At 35.2% G+C, this 13,338-nt stretch overlaps 1 protein-coding gene across 2 annotated transcripts in view; it reads right to left on the minus strand.

Moving 5' to 3' along the window:
• Positions 1-13,338, minus strand: part of MARCHF6 (membrane associated ring-CH-type finger 6) — a 44,620-nt gene that overhangs the window by 15,633 nt on the left and 15,649 nt on the right. For both annotated transcript variants that reach the window (XM_059484033.1, XM_059483955.1), the window contains exons 7-17: positions 12,310-12,502; positions 11,952-12,013; positions 10,008-10,040; positions 8,900-8,951; positions 6,159-6,217; positions 5,476-5,556; positions 4,237-4,305; positions 4,046-4,120; positions 3,130-3,264; positions 2,548-2,667; positions 437-537 (exon numbers count right to left, since the gene is read on the minus strand). In XM_059484033.1, the coding sequence (XP_059340016.1) occupies positions 437-537; positions 2,548-2,667; positions 3,130-3,264; positions 4,046-4,120; positions 4,237-4,305; positions 5,476-5,556; positions 6,159-6,217; positions 8,900-8,951; positions 10,008-10,040; positions 11,952-12,013; positions 12,310-12,502 (980 nt within the window). The remainder of the gene's footprint in view (positions 1-436; positions 538-2,547; positions 2,668-3,129; positions 3,265-4,045; positions 4,121-4,236; positions 4,306-5,475; positions 5,557-6,158; positions 6,218-8,899; positions 8,952-10,007; positions 10,041-11,951; positions 12,014-12,309; positions 12,503-13,338) is intronic.

Consider the following 13,338-nt stretch of genomic DNA (forward strand, 5'->3'; position numbering starts at 1 on the left):
ATCTATAATTACTCTTTGAATTATTTTTCAGAAATACGAAAAAACCGCTACCATTAAAAAAATGCAGTTACAGATATTCTTTTACTCCTGAAGCAATGACAATCAGGAATGAGTGTGTTAAAAAAGCAAACACAAAAGGAACTTCACTATCAGAAAATTGAAATGGGAAGTGTTTTGAGGGCATAAAGCCCCAAATAGTTATCTTTATGGAAGGAATACAAAATGCTTCTTTTTTCAAGCAGCTTTTAATTTGTCACATTGTATGATGTAGCCATGTCCTTTACCCTTTACTTCTCTTAGAACAATGAAGATTAGATTAATGGAAGACAAAATAACATAACAAAAAGTGTCACTTTAATGCTCAGGGAGAGCAAATACACTTTCTCCAGTTATACAAACATTAAAAAAACCCCATCTTTTTAAAATAAATGCTCACCTGTAGAGCATAACATTATATGGAAGAAAGTTAGGCAGGAGATACTTAATAATGCGTATAGGAAGCCAGAGCATGAGTAGTACAATTGATCCAAAGACAATCTGCAATTATAAAGTAAACAAATTAATCCAAAACGTAGAAACTACCAAACCTAGTTTCCCACTCATCTCTGACATGTTCCCTGGGGTGGTGGGCTAGGCCAGGCTAACAGCTGAATGCCTTCCCAGCTGCTTGCTTATTCCCCTCTTCAGCTGAAGGGGAAGGCAAAACAGAAGGCAGGCAAGACTGAGATAATGGCAATTTAATAGAGAAAGCACCAAGTAAGCAATCAAAACAGTAAGAATTCACTGCCTACTTCCCATCAGCAGACAGACAAGCAACAATTTCCTGGGAAGTCAGGAAGGCAAACACCATAACCATGAACATCCCCTCCCAACCTCCTTTCTCACAGCTTTTACTGCTGAGCACGATGTCATATCCCTCTGGTCAGTTCAGGCCAGCTGTTCCAGGGAGACCCTCCTTCCAGCCTACAGCTTGTTCACTGGAGGTGAGGGAGCAGGGCAGAGCAGCAAAGAAAATGCCTGGATGCTGAGCAAGCACTGTCCAGCCACAGCCAACAGGCCTGTGTTAGCAACACTGTTCAGCTGCCCATTCAGGTGCAGAAGGACATCTGAAGACACTATGAAGAAAATCAAATCCATCCTAGGCACACCAGTTGACTGTGATGCCCTCGCCAAATAGGACTGCAGCTGAATAAGCACCAGAATAAGCCTGCTGACAGCTAGAGCAATGTCAGAGAGTTCTTTCTTCCCCTTCCCCAACAACAGGATTGCTTATTTTGTATTCCTCTCTTTTCTAAGTGGCTGACTTCTTAGGCAACCTGCTGAAGCATCAAAAGACCTTTCAGTTCCTATTTCTTCACATTTCAAATTGACCGAAAGACCAAAATTCAGTAGGGGACATCAAGTGCCTGAAGACAATACACTTTTATGATTCCTGTTTCCTTAAGGAAGCCAATGAAAAATTAAGTACATTTTAAACACATTCTTACATTTCATATAAATGAAATAGACTAAAGATGTGAAAAAAAAATTGTGTTTAACTAGGTCAAATAGAAAAATCCCCTTCTTCCTGAAAAATAATAGTTTATGTCATACACGAGACATCTCTTTAAAATACAGAAAGATAAACAGAGCTTGAAGGGTGTGATTTATTCTTTGAAATGGTAAATGATTACCATTCTGGACCCCGTATTTTAGCATGAGGCTAGTGAAAATTCTGAATTAATCAGCTGAGCAAGTCAAAAGGTGAAGTTCAAGTAACTGCCTGTTCAACACTTATGTGTGACAACATAAGTGAGATCATGAGCAACCAGCAGATCTTGGCTTGTATTTGGGCCACCTGATGTACCATGAAATTTCATGCAACTGAAGAATTACCATTATCTAAGGACAGAATACTCAGAAAGGTGGAAAGGTCAACTCCACTCATACTGAAGGGCTCTCTAACAAACCAGGATCTCTCTGAGCTTTCACTGCTTAAAGACGGTCTGCAACCCTTCCTTCACTGCATGCTCAGCAGTGCTCAGCAAACCTCAGACAAACAACCGAAGGGAAAAAACTCTCAAAGTTTTCACTGTCTTACAGTGATAATCTGGAAACAGCCACCACTGGCTACAGCAGCAGACTCCAGTCCAGAATCTGTCCAGAAATTTACTCTCTCTGCTGCACTACTTTGGCTGAACTGGACACACAATGTTTACTGCAGTAACTGAGGGCATCATGAAAGTTATGCGATTTACAATAACCATTATAACAACACTTGTTTTCTGAATATCCAAACATTTTCTGGGACTTAGCATAAGATACTTGGTTTAGAAGAGAGCTCTGAAGTACAACCAACTCTCCTCAAACCCCTGCTCTGAGCAGACCCAGATACATCAGGCTGCTAAGAACCATATCTTGTTGAGTTTGAGTATTGAAAGATGCAGATTCTGCTGGCAACCTGTTCCAGTACCAGTTCACTTCCATGGTGAAAATGTTCCTCTTTATATACACAGTACATATGAAGCTTTATTTCCAAATAAAGAAATCTTTTTGACAAGTCCTCACCACTGATAAGATAAACCTCCTGAGATGTCTATAGATGGGCAAGTGAATCATTTCCTGCACAGGATTGAAGTCTGGATCATTCAAATTCCTGAGAAACCATAAGACACCAGGTCTCAATACCTGAAGTAGGAAATAAAAAACACATGAGGACAACATAATCTTTGTATTTATTTTTCATTTTGAACAACACTGCTGCAGAAAATAAGCTTTACCATAATAGGGATATTGGTTGAACAAGATTCACCAAAATTGCACAGAAATAGAACAGGGAACTAGAGAACCAATAACCAAATACAAGCTTAATTTTCAAGTACTGATTGATCTTCAACAACTAAAACATATTTGGATTCATTTGAAGGCAACGCTCAGATTTAACAGCTAAACAAAAATCTCTAAGTAAAATGTACTCAAAATCATGATTTTTCCACTGCAGTAAGTACCAGCATGGCCCTTTTTACATAAAACTGAATCCAATAGACACACAAAAAATGGTAGAAGCAATACCCACACATGAAAGATTTAACAGTTCTGTATATAAGCCTCTAACTGTGTTACATACCAATCTTGCTTTTACAGACTCACCTCTCTTAGCAAAAGGATGAAGGATGCAAAATAGAAAACATAAACCATTCCAACCAACCAATGCAGAAACATTGTGGTGCCTGGGGCAGACTGAAAGCTCAATTCTCTGTCTTTTAAAGTGGCATCAAACATCTCCTAGAAGAAGGTAAGTAGTAGACAAATTTGAATAAAGTTTGGCAAACATCCACACGTACTCATTTTGTTTACTCCAGTTAAATATATATACTAAGCATAATTTAAATGTTTGCTTTAACACATAAATACACAATTTATAGAAAAAAGGGATTATTTATGACAAAAACAGCAAATAAAGATCAATATGTCAACTCAATCACTAACAGACTCTAGATAAGTTATAAATCAATTCAAACAAAGTGACACCATGATGGAAGCAAATAATTCCTAAGTAAAATTCTATTTCTACCAAGGTTGGAAAAAACTAATTTTGTCAATTTCAAATTCATCACTCAGTATTTTTGAGGACAGAAAAACTGTCCTCAATTCCAAACAAGTGCAGCAAAGATCTTTTTCGAAACAGAAAGAGACTGGACAACTTAAAATACAAAGTCATTACCATTCCACATAAGATGGCTACATAAAGAGGTTTATTCAGAGCACAAGTTTGCCTATAAGTAAGCTCATTATCACAGTGATCTTGTAACAGCACTAAAAAGGATTAGGATCTTGTGATTTTAGTAATAGCTTATTAATTTGTATTTAGTAACATAAAAACCCCCAAAATTAGCATTAGGCAGTACCTAAAATACCCGAGAAATTTCCCTCTGGAAATGCTTATGAAAACAGAAGAGTGCTGTCAAACTCACATTAACAGCTCTCTTCGCATCAGAACTTTTTTTTTCTGCTTCAAATATAAACAGCTACAAAAGATTTTATCATTATTTGTTTCTGTTCTTACCAAGGAGCATATATCCAACCACCAGCCACAGATGAGAGGAAACACACCAATTTCAACCACCACTAACAAGGAAACCTTTAGGAAAAGACAGAAAATAACATCTCACTAGTTTAACAAAAATTGCTAAGAAAATGATAATGTCAGCTTAAAATGAGAGGGTTTTTTTTCTGCACACAAAAAATTAGGATTACCTTGACAACAATATAGCAAACTCCTAGTAAACGACGTGATCGCTGAAACTTAACAAGAGCTGCCAAACCCTGAATAACTTTGTCAAGAAAATAGCACTGGAAAACATTTTGTAATAGTCTAATATCAAACATTATATTACACTGATTTTAGCAATAGGAAATTCTACAAAAGAGAAAAATCAAATAGTAAGTATGTGTACTATCAGGATTCTATTTCCAAAACCGGCTGTGACTCCAGTAGTCATGATCTGCTGTGCTGAGTAACATCCCTAAACATGCATCTAAAGTAAATAAATATCAATTAATAATAGGACCTTTCTTAAATTAAACAACCAGCAGTTTTCTCGAGAAATAAATAGTTGTCTCTGAAAACATCTGCTACAAATGAGTAAATTTAAAAACTTAAGACCTACTTTAAATAGCAGCTTTCCCTTCACTGCTGTGTAAATCAAATTCTCACCTTTTTCAAGAAAAGTTGGATGCAATTGCACTTTGGGAATTTGTTTTGGGTTTTTTTTTTCAGGAGGCAAAACCTACATGCTAATATACTAATGCTTTACACATGCACTGCATATCAGTATACTGATGTGGAAAGTCAATGTTAACTTCATTTACTTTTGCACAGAAAGCTGGTAACAAGTGTATATTCTTTCAAATTGAAGCTGATGTAAAAAACCATGCAGCTTGACTGCAGCTTTCTTACTTGTGACCAAATAAATCCTTCCAGCTTCCAGTACTTTATTTTCTACATCTAAGAGAAAGTAGTTTTCTCTGAGAAAGTAATAATGAGAAAGAAATTCTTGCTGCAAACTCTCAGTAGTTCAGAGACATAACAAAGAAACTAAAATAATTCTTATTCAAAAATCTGGCAGGATCAAAAATATTTGAATAAATTTCCCATCATACCTCCTTTTATAATCTCTCTGCTGGAACTACAGTTCACAGCAGAAGCCTACAGATAGTGAGGAAAAAATGATTCTACACTCTTCTCAGACACTCTCAAGCAAACATAAAAGCCCTTGATTGTGTTGTTAAGCATGTGACAGTATTTGAAAGCAGGCAGTCACACTGACAACTTCTAAATCTCCGAGAGAACAGAAGAGATCTTTCCTTCCAATTTCACCAAAAGAGCAGAGAAAAATGGTGAGTTAAGTGCACCTACATCACCTCCACAAAGCACAGTCAGGAAAAATTATTGACACATAAATCTGAACCAGGTAAGTACTGACAAAAGGATACATGACAAACAATTAGAGTCACTGCTAGAAGAACATATCCCACTATAGTTGTAATCAAGCCTTCAAAGTGAGATGCTTGGACCTGGAGCAAAGAGGAAAACAGGTGAAAGTTTATCAGTCTCTTAGAAGATTACATGTCCTTTTTACGTAACTAAGATAAATTCCAAATTTCAACTCTTCAAGAAGAATGCCAAGTTTCTCTAGTTTTTACATATTTTAATAATCTACTATCATTGTACTTCATCAAGAATAGATAATGTTTACATTTACATTACAACTACTTTCTTCAAACCCAAAACAACCTTAATATATGAAACAAAAAGTGCCACCTTACACTGTTTCATTCATCCCTTAGTTTCCCCATCTCAGTATCATCCATTATGAAACTTAGTAAACAAGTATAAAATGTACACAAGGAACAAGAGGTTGTTAAAAAACCCTGAAGACACACACAGTTTTTACAAATAGTAAAAACTTCACTTGAGATGTAAATAATGGAGGAAGTGGAAAAGAGTGGGACAACATTTTCAATCATATTCAAAAAGGCTGAAGAACTAGTAAGAAGACATACTCAAAGTTACTTTTGCAACCACAAATAGAAAATGGAAAGATGCTACAAAAATATTGTGATTGAATAAACAGTGGTAGTTTATTTTTCATTTGAAATTATAAAACAGTACTCACATATTCCTCAAAGCCCAGGCCAACAATGGAGAAGTGACCAATGTGGTACGGACAAAATGCTGTATAATGTAAGCAGAAAGGAGAAAAAAAGGCCATGAAAACTGGTAAATGGACCCTTATTTGCAGGATGAATATTATAACATGGTCTTATTCTACCTCTTGTAAATTTCATGAAAAAAATACAAAAAAATAATTTCTGTGCAAGTATTTGCAAGTGTTAGATTCCTATAATTTTACAAACACTGGAAATCAGATCATAATTTGCACTTAAGGACTAAAACAATATAAAACTACACAGAATAAGAGGACAGTCTTTTCCTTCTTACTTCACATTGCACTCTGTAAATTAATTCCACTTCTCAGAGTTATGTACTAGGATGGCATCTGTCTCAGACTCCTGAAGGAACCTATGCTGTATATTCATTTTTTCCCGTGCACTAAAAGATTTCAGTAGCCATTTTACAGCCTGGTGAGATGGGACTTGATTTAGCATGGCTTCAGTTCCAGTGCTTTAATTCTTAAGAATACTTAAAATATTGTGAAAAATGGAAGCCCTGCAGAAATTTGCAGAGGGAAGAGGAGGCGGAGAAAGATGACACCCAGTGAAGGGATGAGGAGCAACTGAGAAGTCTTTTACTTTGAATTAATGTATTGAAAACTGTTCATTATTCCTGAGAACTCACTCCTGACCATTCTGAGGTTTCAGGGGAAATGCATTAGAAAACACAGCACTTCCCCATTTTTAGTAACCTGTATATTTGCAACTAAATCAAATTTTTAGTTACTTTATCTCACTCTGTTTTCTTCCAACCAAGTTATGAAGGACTACAGAATTCAAATCATTGCTTTACAGGAACAGAGTGCATCAGTATAAAGAGAAGGGGCTGCAGAGGTGGCAAGCTTCTGTTTTCACCTATATTGTCTTCACTACATCATGGCAGCCCACCCTGGGAACTACTACAGACTAAACATCCCCTCAAATGAAAAGTGTGATGATTTTCTCTCTCTTCATTTCTGTATGACAAACATAAAAAAAAATTCCAACTTCAAAACCCAAGAAGCAAACAAACCAACAAAAAACTACAGGAAAAGATTTAGCAGGATTCATATTACCCTAATCAATGATAAGAAAAGTTTTAATTTATGTCTCTTTTAGGAAAATCAGCAGTTATTGGAAAAAGCAAACATGTAAAAGATAGAGGGAGGAGGACTTGAACTCTCCCTGTCCAGTAAGAACAAGAGGAAGAAAAGTGAGATGACAAAGATCACACTCACAACTCCTACAGATATCAGACTAATAAATTAAGTTGCATTTTTGACATTTTATGAGAATATAGTGCACAGCTGGTCATGCTTTTAAAATAACATTATTTAAAACATTTTCTAATGGATTCCTTAAAAAAAAAAAAAAGCACAAAGGAGTACAAACTCCTCTGTGAGTACTAGACTGAGCTACAGAAAATATTAATTAAGTTGAAATGAATTAATTTGTCCAAGGAGAATTTCTGGACCACTAATTAAGATTACAAATGCTTTCCTTCTGTTTTATCAAGTACCTCCTGTGACATCAGAACTCACAAGTACTGTAATTACAAATTACTAGAGATTTGGAAGTTGCAAATTAAGCAGTATTACTTAATGGGAAAGATACTAAAAATAGGCTAGAGAGGCACATATTAAATTCCCAGACCTCCTGCTTGCTTAGGAAAGTCATTCTCTTCTCTATTTGGGAGTTTCCCCTTGGCAAAGCCGCTACTGAAAATGTTTCTATACAACAGCCTCATTTAGCATTCTTATTACTTCCTTATTATTGAATTTTAATCTATGGTTTAGAAATTCCATGGTTATTATCTACTTAGTAAAAAAGCCAATGTATTATAGCAGCTTAAAAAATTCCAATTAACTTCTGATAACTACGTATTAAAATAGAATAATTATCAGAAAGAAATAATTCAAGTATTTTCCACCTCTTATTTTAGAACAGTTACAGTTTCTCATGAATTAAACATACAATGTACTTATGTTTATTTGCTTTTGATTTGCTGTTCTGTTTCAGTATCTAGGTGCTCAAATTACTGGTTCAGTGTCATGAGCTTTACTTTGTCAGTAAAAACTTATCTACAGTACAACTTCAGCTTTTCAACCCCAAACCCTTCTGCCAAGAAAGACCACTGAAAACACACCAAAGCAACATAACAAAATTGTTTTCTAAACTGCTCATTCAGAGGAAGTGAAACTTCGTGGTATTTTTGTCTGGTATTTTTTGAAGTGTATAACATGCTTCATTTGCCACTAAAATGCTACATTCTTGCATACCTCCCTCCCTTTCAGTCTGAGCTCCAAGAATAGATTCTTAATGGAAAAATTTGTATAACTATCTAGTAAGAATTATGAAGAGAAAAAAAAGTCTTAGCTATTCCTCAAAGCACTGCATTTCCTCACAAATTTAATTCCCTGAGATTCCTCCTTTAATTTAACAATATTTGAAATAAATATTTTCTGTGCTTTAGATGACATGGTTAAGGTTCTGCTAGGTTTCCTATTTTAAATCTATTCACTTAAAGAAATTAAAATGACAAAACTAGAAAAAAATAAATATTTGTTATTCACATTGCCAGTTCATTTTTGGTTCTGTTTTTAGAGGTCACATCTTCATTTTTCTAGAACAGCCTTAAAATAGACCTGCACTACCAATTCACAAAGAAGGATCATTTTAAAACCTAAGAGCAAGCAATACTCACCAAAGACAAGTATGAACAGGGTATTTAAAGACACCACCCAAAACACATGTTCCTGTAAGGAGTACAGGGAAAAGAGCAAGGAAGTGACAAGAAAACAGTACATAAATGTCAGCTTTTAAATAAGTGACTTGACTTTTGTATCTCAACTTCTTATTTCAAGAGTCTATTATCACCAGAACTTGCACATCTCATGTCAGAGCCGGGAAGTTTGCTCTAACATACAGCTCAGTCACATTCATGAACATTTATCTAGATAAGTGCACTTACTCTTGCTTACATTTTGTAAAAGTAGGCTTTTATTTTAAAGTCTATACAAATAGTTCCATCTTTAAAAAGAATTACATGAAATGTGTGTGGATACTTTTTTTTATAAATGAGATATGTTCATCTGAACTTTTAACAATTAGCCTTTGCCACAACAAATGCATCAACAAAACTGACAGCTCTGACTCTAGAAATGACAGCACAACTCCATTTTTTAATATTACTTTTAGCTAAGATGTGACCTCAGCCACAAGTACACTGCATTTTTACTACTTTTGATATTAATATTCAAGGTAAATGACTCATAACATAATTGTAAACCTAAGGCATCACATTTAAATAAGAGACATTAATGACCTTTGAGGTATTTTTCAAACTGAATGATTCTAAGAGTATTTTGAAAATAGAGTCAACTGAAGAGCTTAGGTATTAAAACCTAGTCTACACTAGAGGTAGCAGTTATGGTGGTATTAGGACAAAAAATATATTTGAATGAGAACTGTATTTTAATTATAACAAAGATCAAAACATAAGGTTAGAACACATATGTATTTTCAGTGTGTGCTTTTTAAAAGGTCTAGTTTTTATTTTCAGTGGAGTAAGTGATCCAAAGTTATCTATATCTTTTAAGAAATTCCACTTTTATGCTACACACACACCACTAATTTGTGAAACTCCTAAAATCCCAGTTTGCTTGAACATGACATCATATGTAAGTCTCTTTAAAGAAATATATATATAATATGAAAATAAGGACTTTAAATACAATTATGTATATCAAAAAATACAGATACTTAAAAAAAATCCTTCGGTAGAAATTCTTGAAAAGCAAGATTGCACTTACTAAGAAAACCAGAGATCCATCAAGTCCAAGCATCTGTGAAGGTAAGAAAATTATTTTTACTTATCAGAAAAACTAACCTGAATCTAAAATAAGCCTCTTTCACATTGACCTTTATTGTCCAATGCAGTCGAAGAGTTTTTTAATGGCTCAACCAACAGTATTGGCATGTAAATTCTTACCAATAAAGAGAGAAACTAAATTGTCATTCAACACAGAAAACTCAGGTGCTCAAAGGCAGTGATATACATGTGGAATATCTGAATACACATGTACCTATATGTGTTTGGTCAAACCAATCACAGAATCAATTTATAAGCTGTTTCTCTCCATGACTTTGAAGACTTTGACAAAGATATTGCATTTACAAAATACTGTAGTGATTGAATGGCTATTTAAGTACATGTTTAATCAACTCAATATTTAAATACAAGAGCAAATTTTTGTTTCATCCTACTTGCAAAATATCAGTTTATGCTGCACTGAGAAAAGTTAGTATTTTACCCTCGATGTGTAAGCAACTCCTAACAGGGTAATTTGCTACACTGTATGCTATTAACTTCTGAACAGAACTGTTTTACAGCTAGGGAAGATGGGAAACAAATTCTTCATCACTCAGCACAGCTGTTATGGGAAGCATCCACAGAGCAGTCAAAAATAAAGCATCCATCACAATTAAAAAAAAAATTCTCCTTTCCCCCCACTTTGAGTGTACGTTACTATTTCTACTGAGACACTCCTAATCCACAATTACCACTGTAAAGTTCCATGTTCAAGGCTCTTTTGTACGAGGACTTTGCATTAAGTTCCAAGATATAAGAGTTGCACATATTTTACAAATCAAACTAAGATGCAAAAATGTTTGAAAATTCAGAAAACTTACATGGTATTTTTATATTATAATAAAAGAGGCTACCCACATTTCAATAGTAAATGTCAACTACACATCTATTGCCCCTGTCAGCACATAACATTGGAAGTGGTTATGAGAGTATGCTGAAACTGACTTCTCTATTCAGGGAAAAGCAACAAAATATCATCAGTTAGGAATATATCAGCACTTTCTAGCAAATAAATTGGGTTCAGAAATGCAGCACTTCCATCCTGAAATAAACAAGAGAATGGTTCAGGAACCTGAATTTATATCCATCCTTTTTTATGAAATATCTTTCAAAACACACTAAGAAGCTTTCAATAGATACAAAACAAATATCAAGATGTGCCACTCATGATGAAAACTGTATTTCTGCCACCCTGCAATCAAGACAACAAGTATACCACAGCCTAGTAGTGATGCTGATAAATCACATGAAGCTGCTCCACCGACCTTCAGGCAGATTTTGCATGTGGTGACCTTAGAACTCAAGATGTTAGGTACCTCTAGACCAGCTACAAAAACCTTAATTTTCAAGTCTCTACTCTACTCCATGATTACAGTGTACATGCATGTCATGCTCCAGTTATGGAATTTGTGATCCATAAACAATACAGAAACATGTTACATTAAAATGCTCCATCATTTTTCGGAGAAACACATGCCATTTCTCTTTTCTTTAGTCTAATGCTTTCATGAACACAAAAATTAAACATTAAACTACATCTAACGCAACATCTTTGCACTCCTAATTTGGCCCAGTGTCCTCAAAGCAAGCTGCAAGTCAGTTCTATGGAAGACTTCAGAAAAGACTACTAAAAAATGTTTTATGCTGCTACTATATACTTATAAGCTGCTCCTATACTTAAAATTGAAAAAATGCTTTCTATAATGGTTAAGAAGTAACATAATAACATTTTGTTTATAATGCAACAACTTTTCTAGGTCACTAAAGGCTCTCACAAAAGAATTATTTCCAAATCTATCCCAGGTGCATTTTAACACAGCAATACTACAAATAATTTCAAGTATGAGCCTGAATTATTAAATTCAAGAAAATCATTCTTACTCACTCGCTCCCAAGTAAGTTCTTCTGCTGCTCGATCCCATTCCAAAGCATTCCAGTTCATGTCATCTGAAGAGACAATGGCCATTTTTAGAGCTGTTAGATCACTCAAAACAAGATGTAACCACTCTATGTTATGTTCTAAATGAACAAAAAGACTTTAGTGCAAAATATCCATCTTGTAACTGTTGACAGCTTTTCAGCAAGCAGATGCTTTAGCACTCAAAATGCATGAAAATTGCAGAGGCAAGATAAATAAGCTAAAGTGGGAACTTACACAGCTTCCTTCAATTACAACAGCTCGGTATTCAATTAATTTATATTTAATAAGAACTAGAACATTAATGTTTTGAGTCACCTGTTACCTTGTGCTCCATTGTTTGCATCTGCCGCATCTTCTACTACAGCATCCTCTTCATCTTCATTATCTTCCTCCTCTTCATCTACTTGTTCCTCTTGAATTTCAGGGTTCTCACCTACAACTACATTCTCAGCAGCTGGGTTAGCAGGTTGATCAAGCACAGCATTATCAACACCTCCATTTACAGCAGCCTGAGCCTGCAGAAACAGGATTTAGTACTTGGTTAAACTGATAGAGCACTCTTCATGCTTTTATCCTGTATATGTATGAAACTGAACAGTATTAAAAAAAGTCAATAATATATTTTCTAGATAAGAAATACACTTGGGACCACTAAACCTCTAAAAACAGGAAAAGAAACATTCAGATAACTTCACAGAGTAGCTGAGGTAGGAAAGGGCCTCTAGAGATCATCTAGCCAATCTGACTACTCAAAGCAGGGTCAGCTATGGCAGGGTCAGTGCTGTTTCCACTTGGCTTTTGAGCCACCTTTTCCTGAAGCAGAAACTTTATGACCTCTCTAAGCAACCTCTTCCAGTAGGTGATCACAGTAGTAGTATATTTAAAAAAAAAGGCAAAACCCACCTTTTTTTTTAATCTAAATGAAATTTCCTGCATTTGAATTTAAGCCTACTGCCCACCTTTTTTTTTAATCTAAATGAAATTTCCTGCATTTTAATTTAAGCCTACTGCCCTGGCTCTGTCTTCTCCACAGTCCTCCATCAGGCATTCATACAGACTGTTAAGATCCACCCTGAGCATTCCCATTTTCAAACAAAATAATTCCAATTCTCTTAGCCTCTCATAACGTCAGACATTCCAGTCCTTTAATAATTTCTGTTGGCTCCTCACTGCACTCATCCCAGTCTGTCCATGCCTCTTTTGTACTGGGGGACCCTAAAACTGGATACAGCACTCCAGATGTGGTTTCACCAGAGCTTAATAGAAGGGAACTCCCTCATGGAAACTATCATTACATGAGGAAGATGACAGCTCAAGGCCAACTCAAGTCAGTCACCAAGATGAGAATCTC

The sequence above is a fragment of the Ammospiza nelsoni genome, chromosome 1, assembly GCF_027579445.1.
Source record: "Ammospiza nelsoni isolate bAmmNel1 chromosome 1, bAmmNel1.pri, whole genome shotgun sequence".
NCBI lineage: Eukaryota > Metazoa > Chordata > Aves > Passeriformes > Passerellidae > Ammospiza > Ammospiza nelsoni.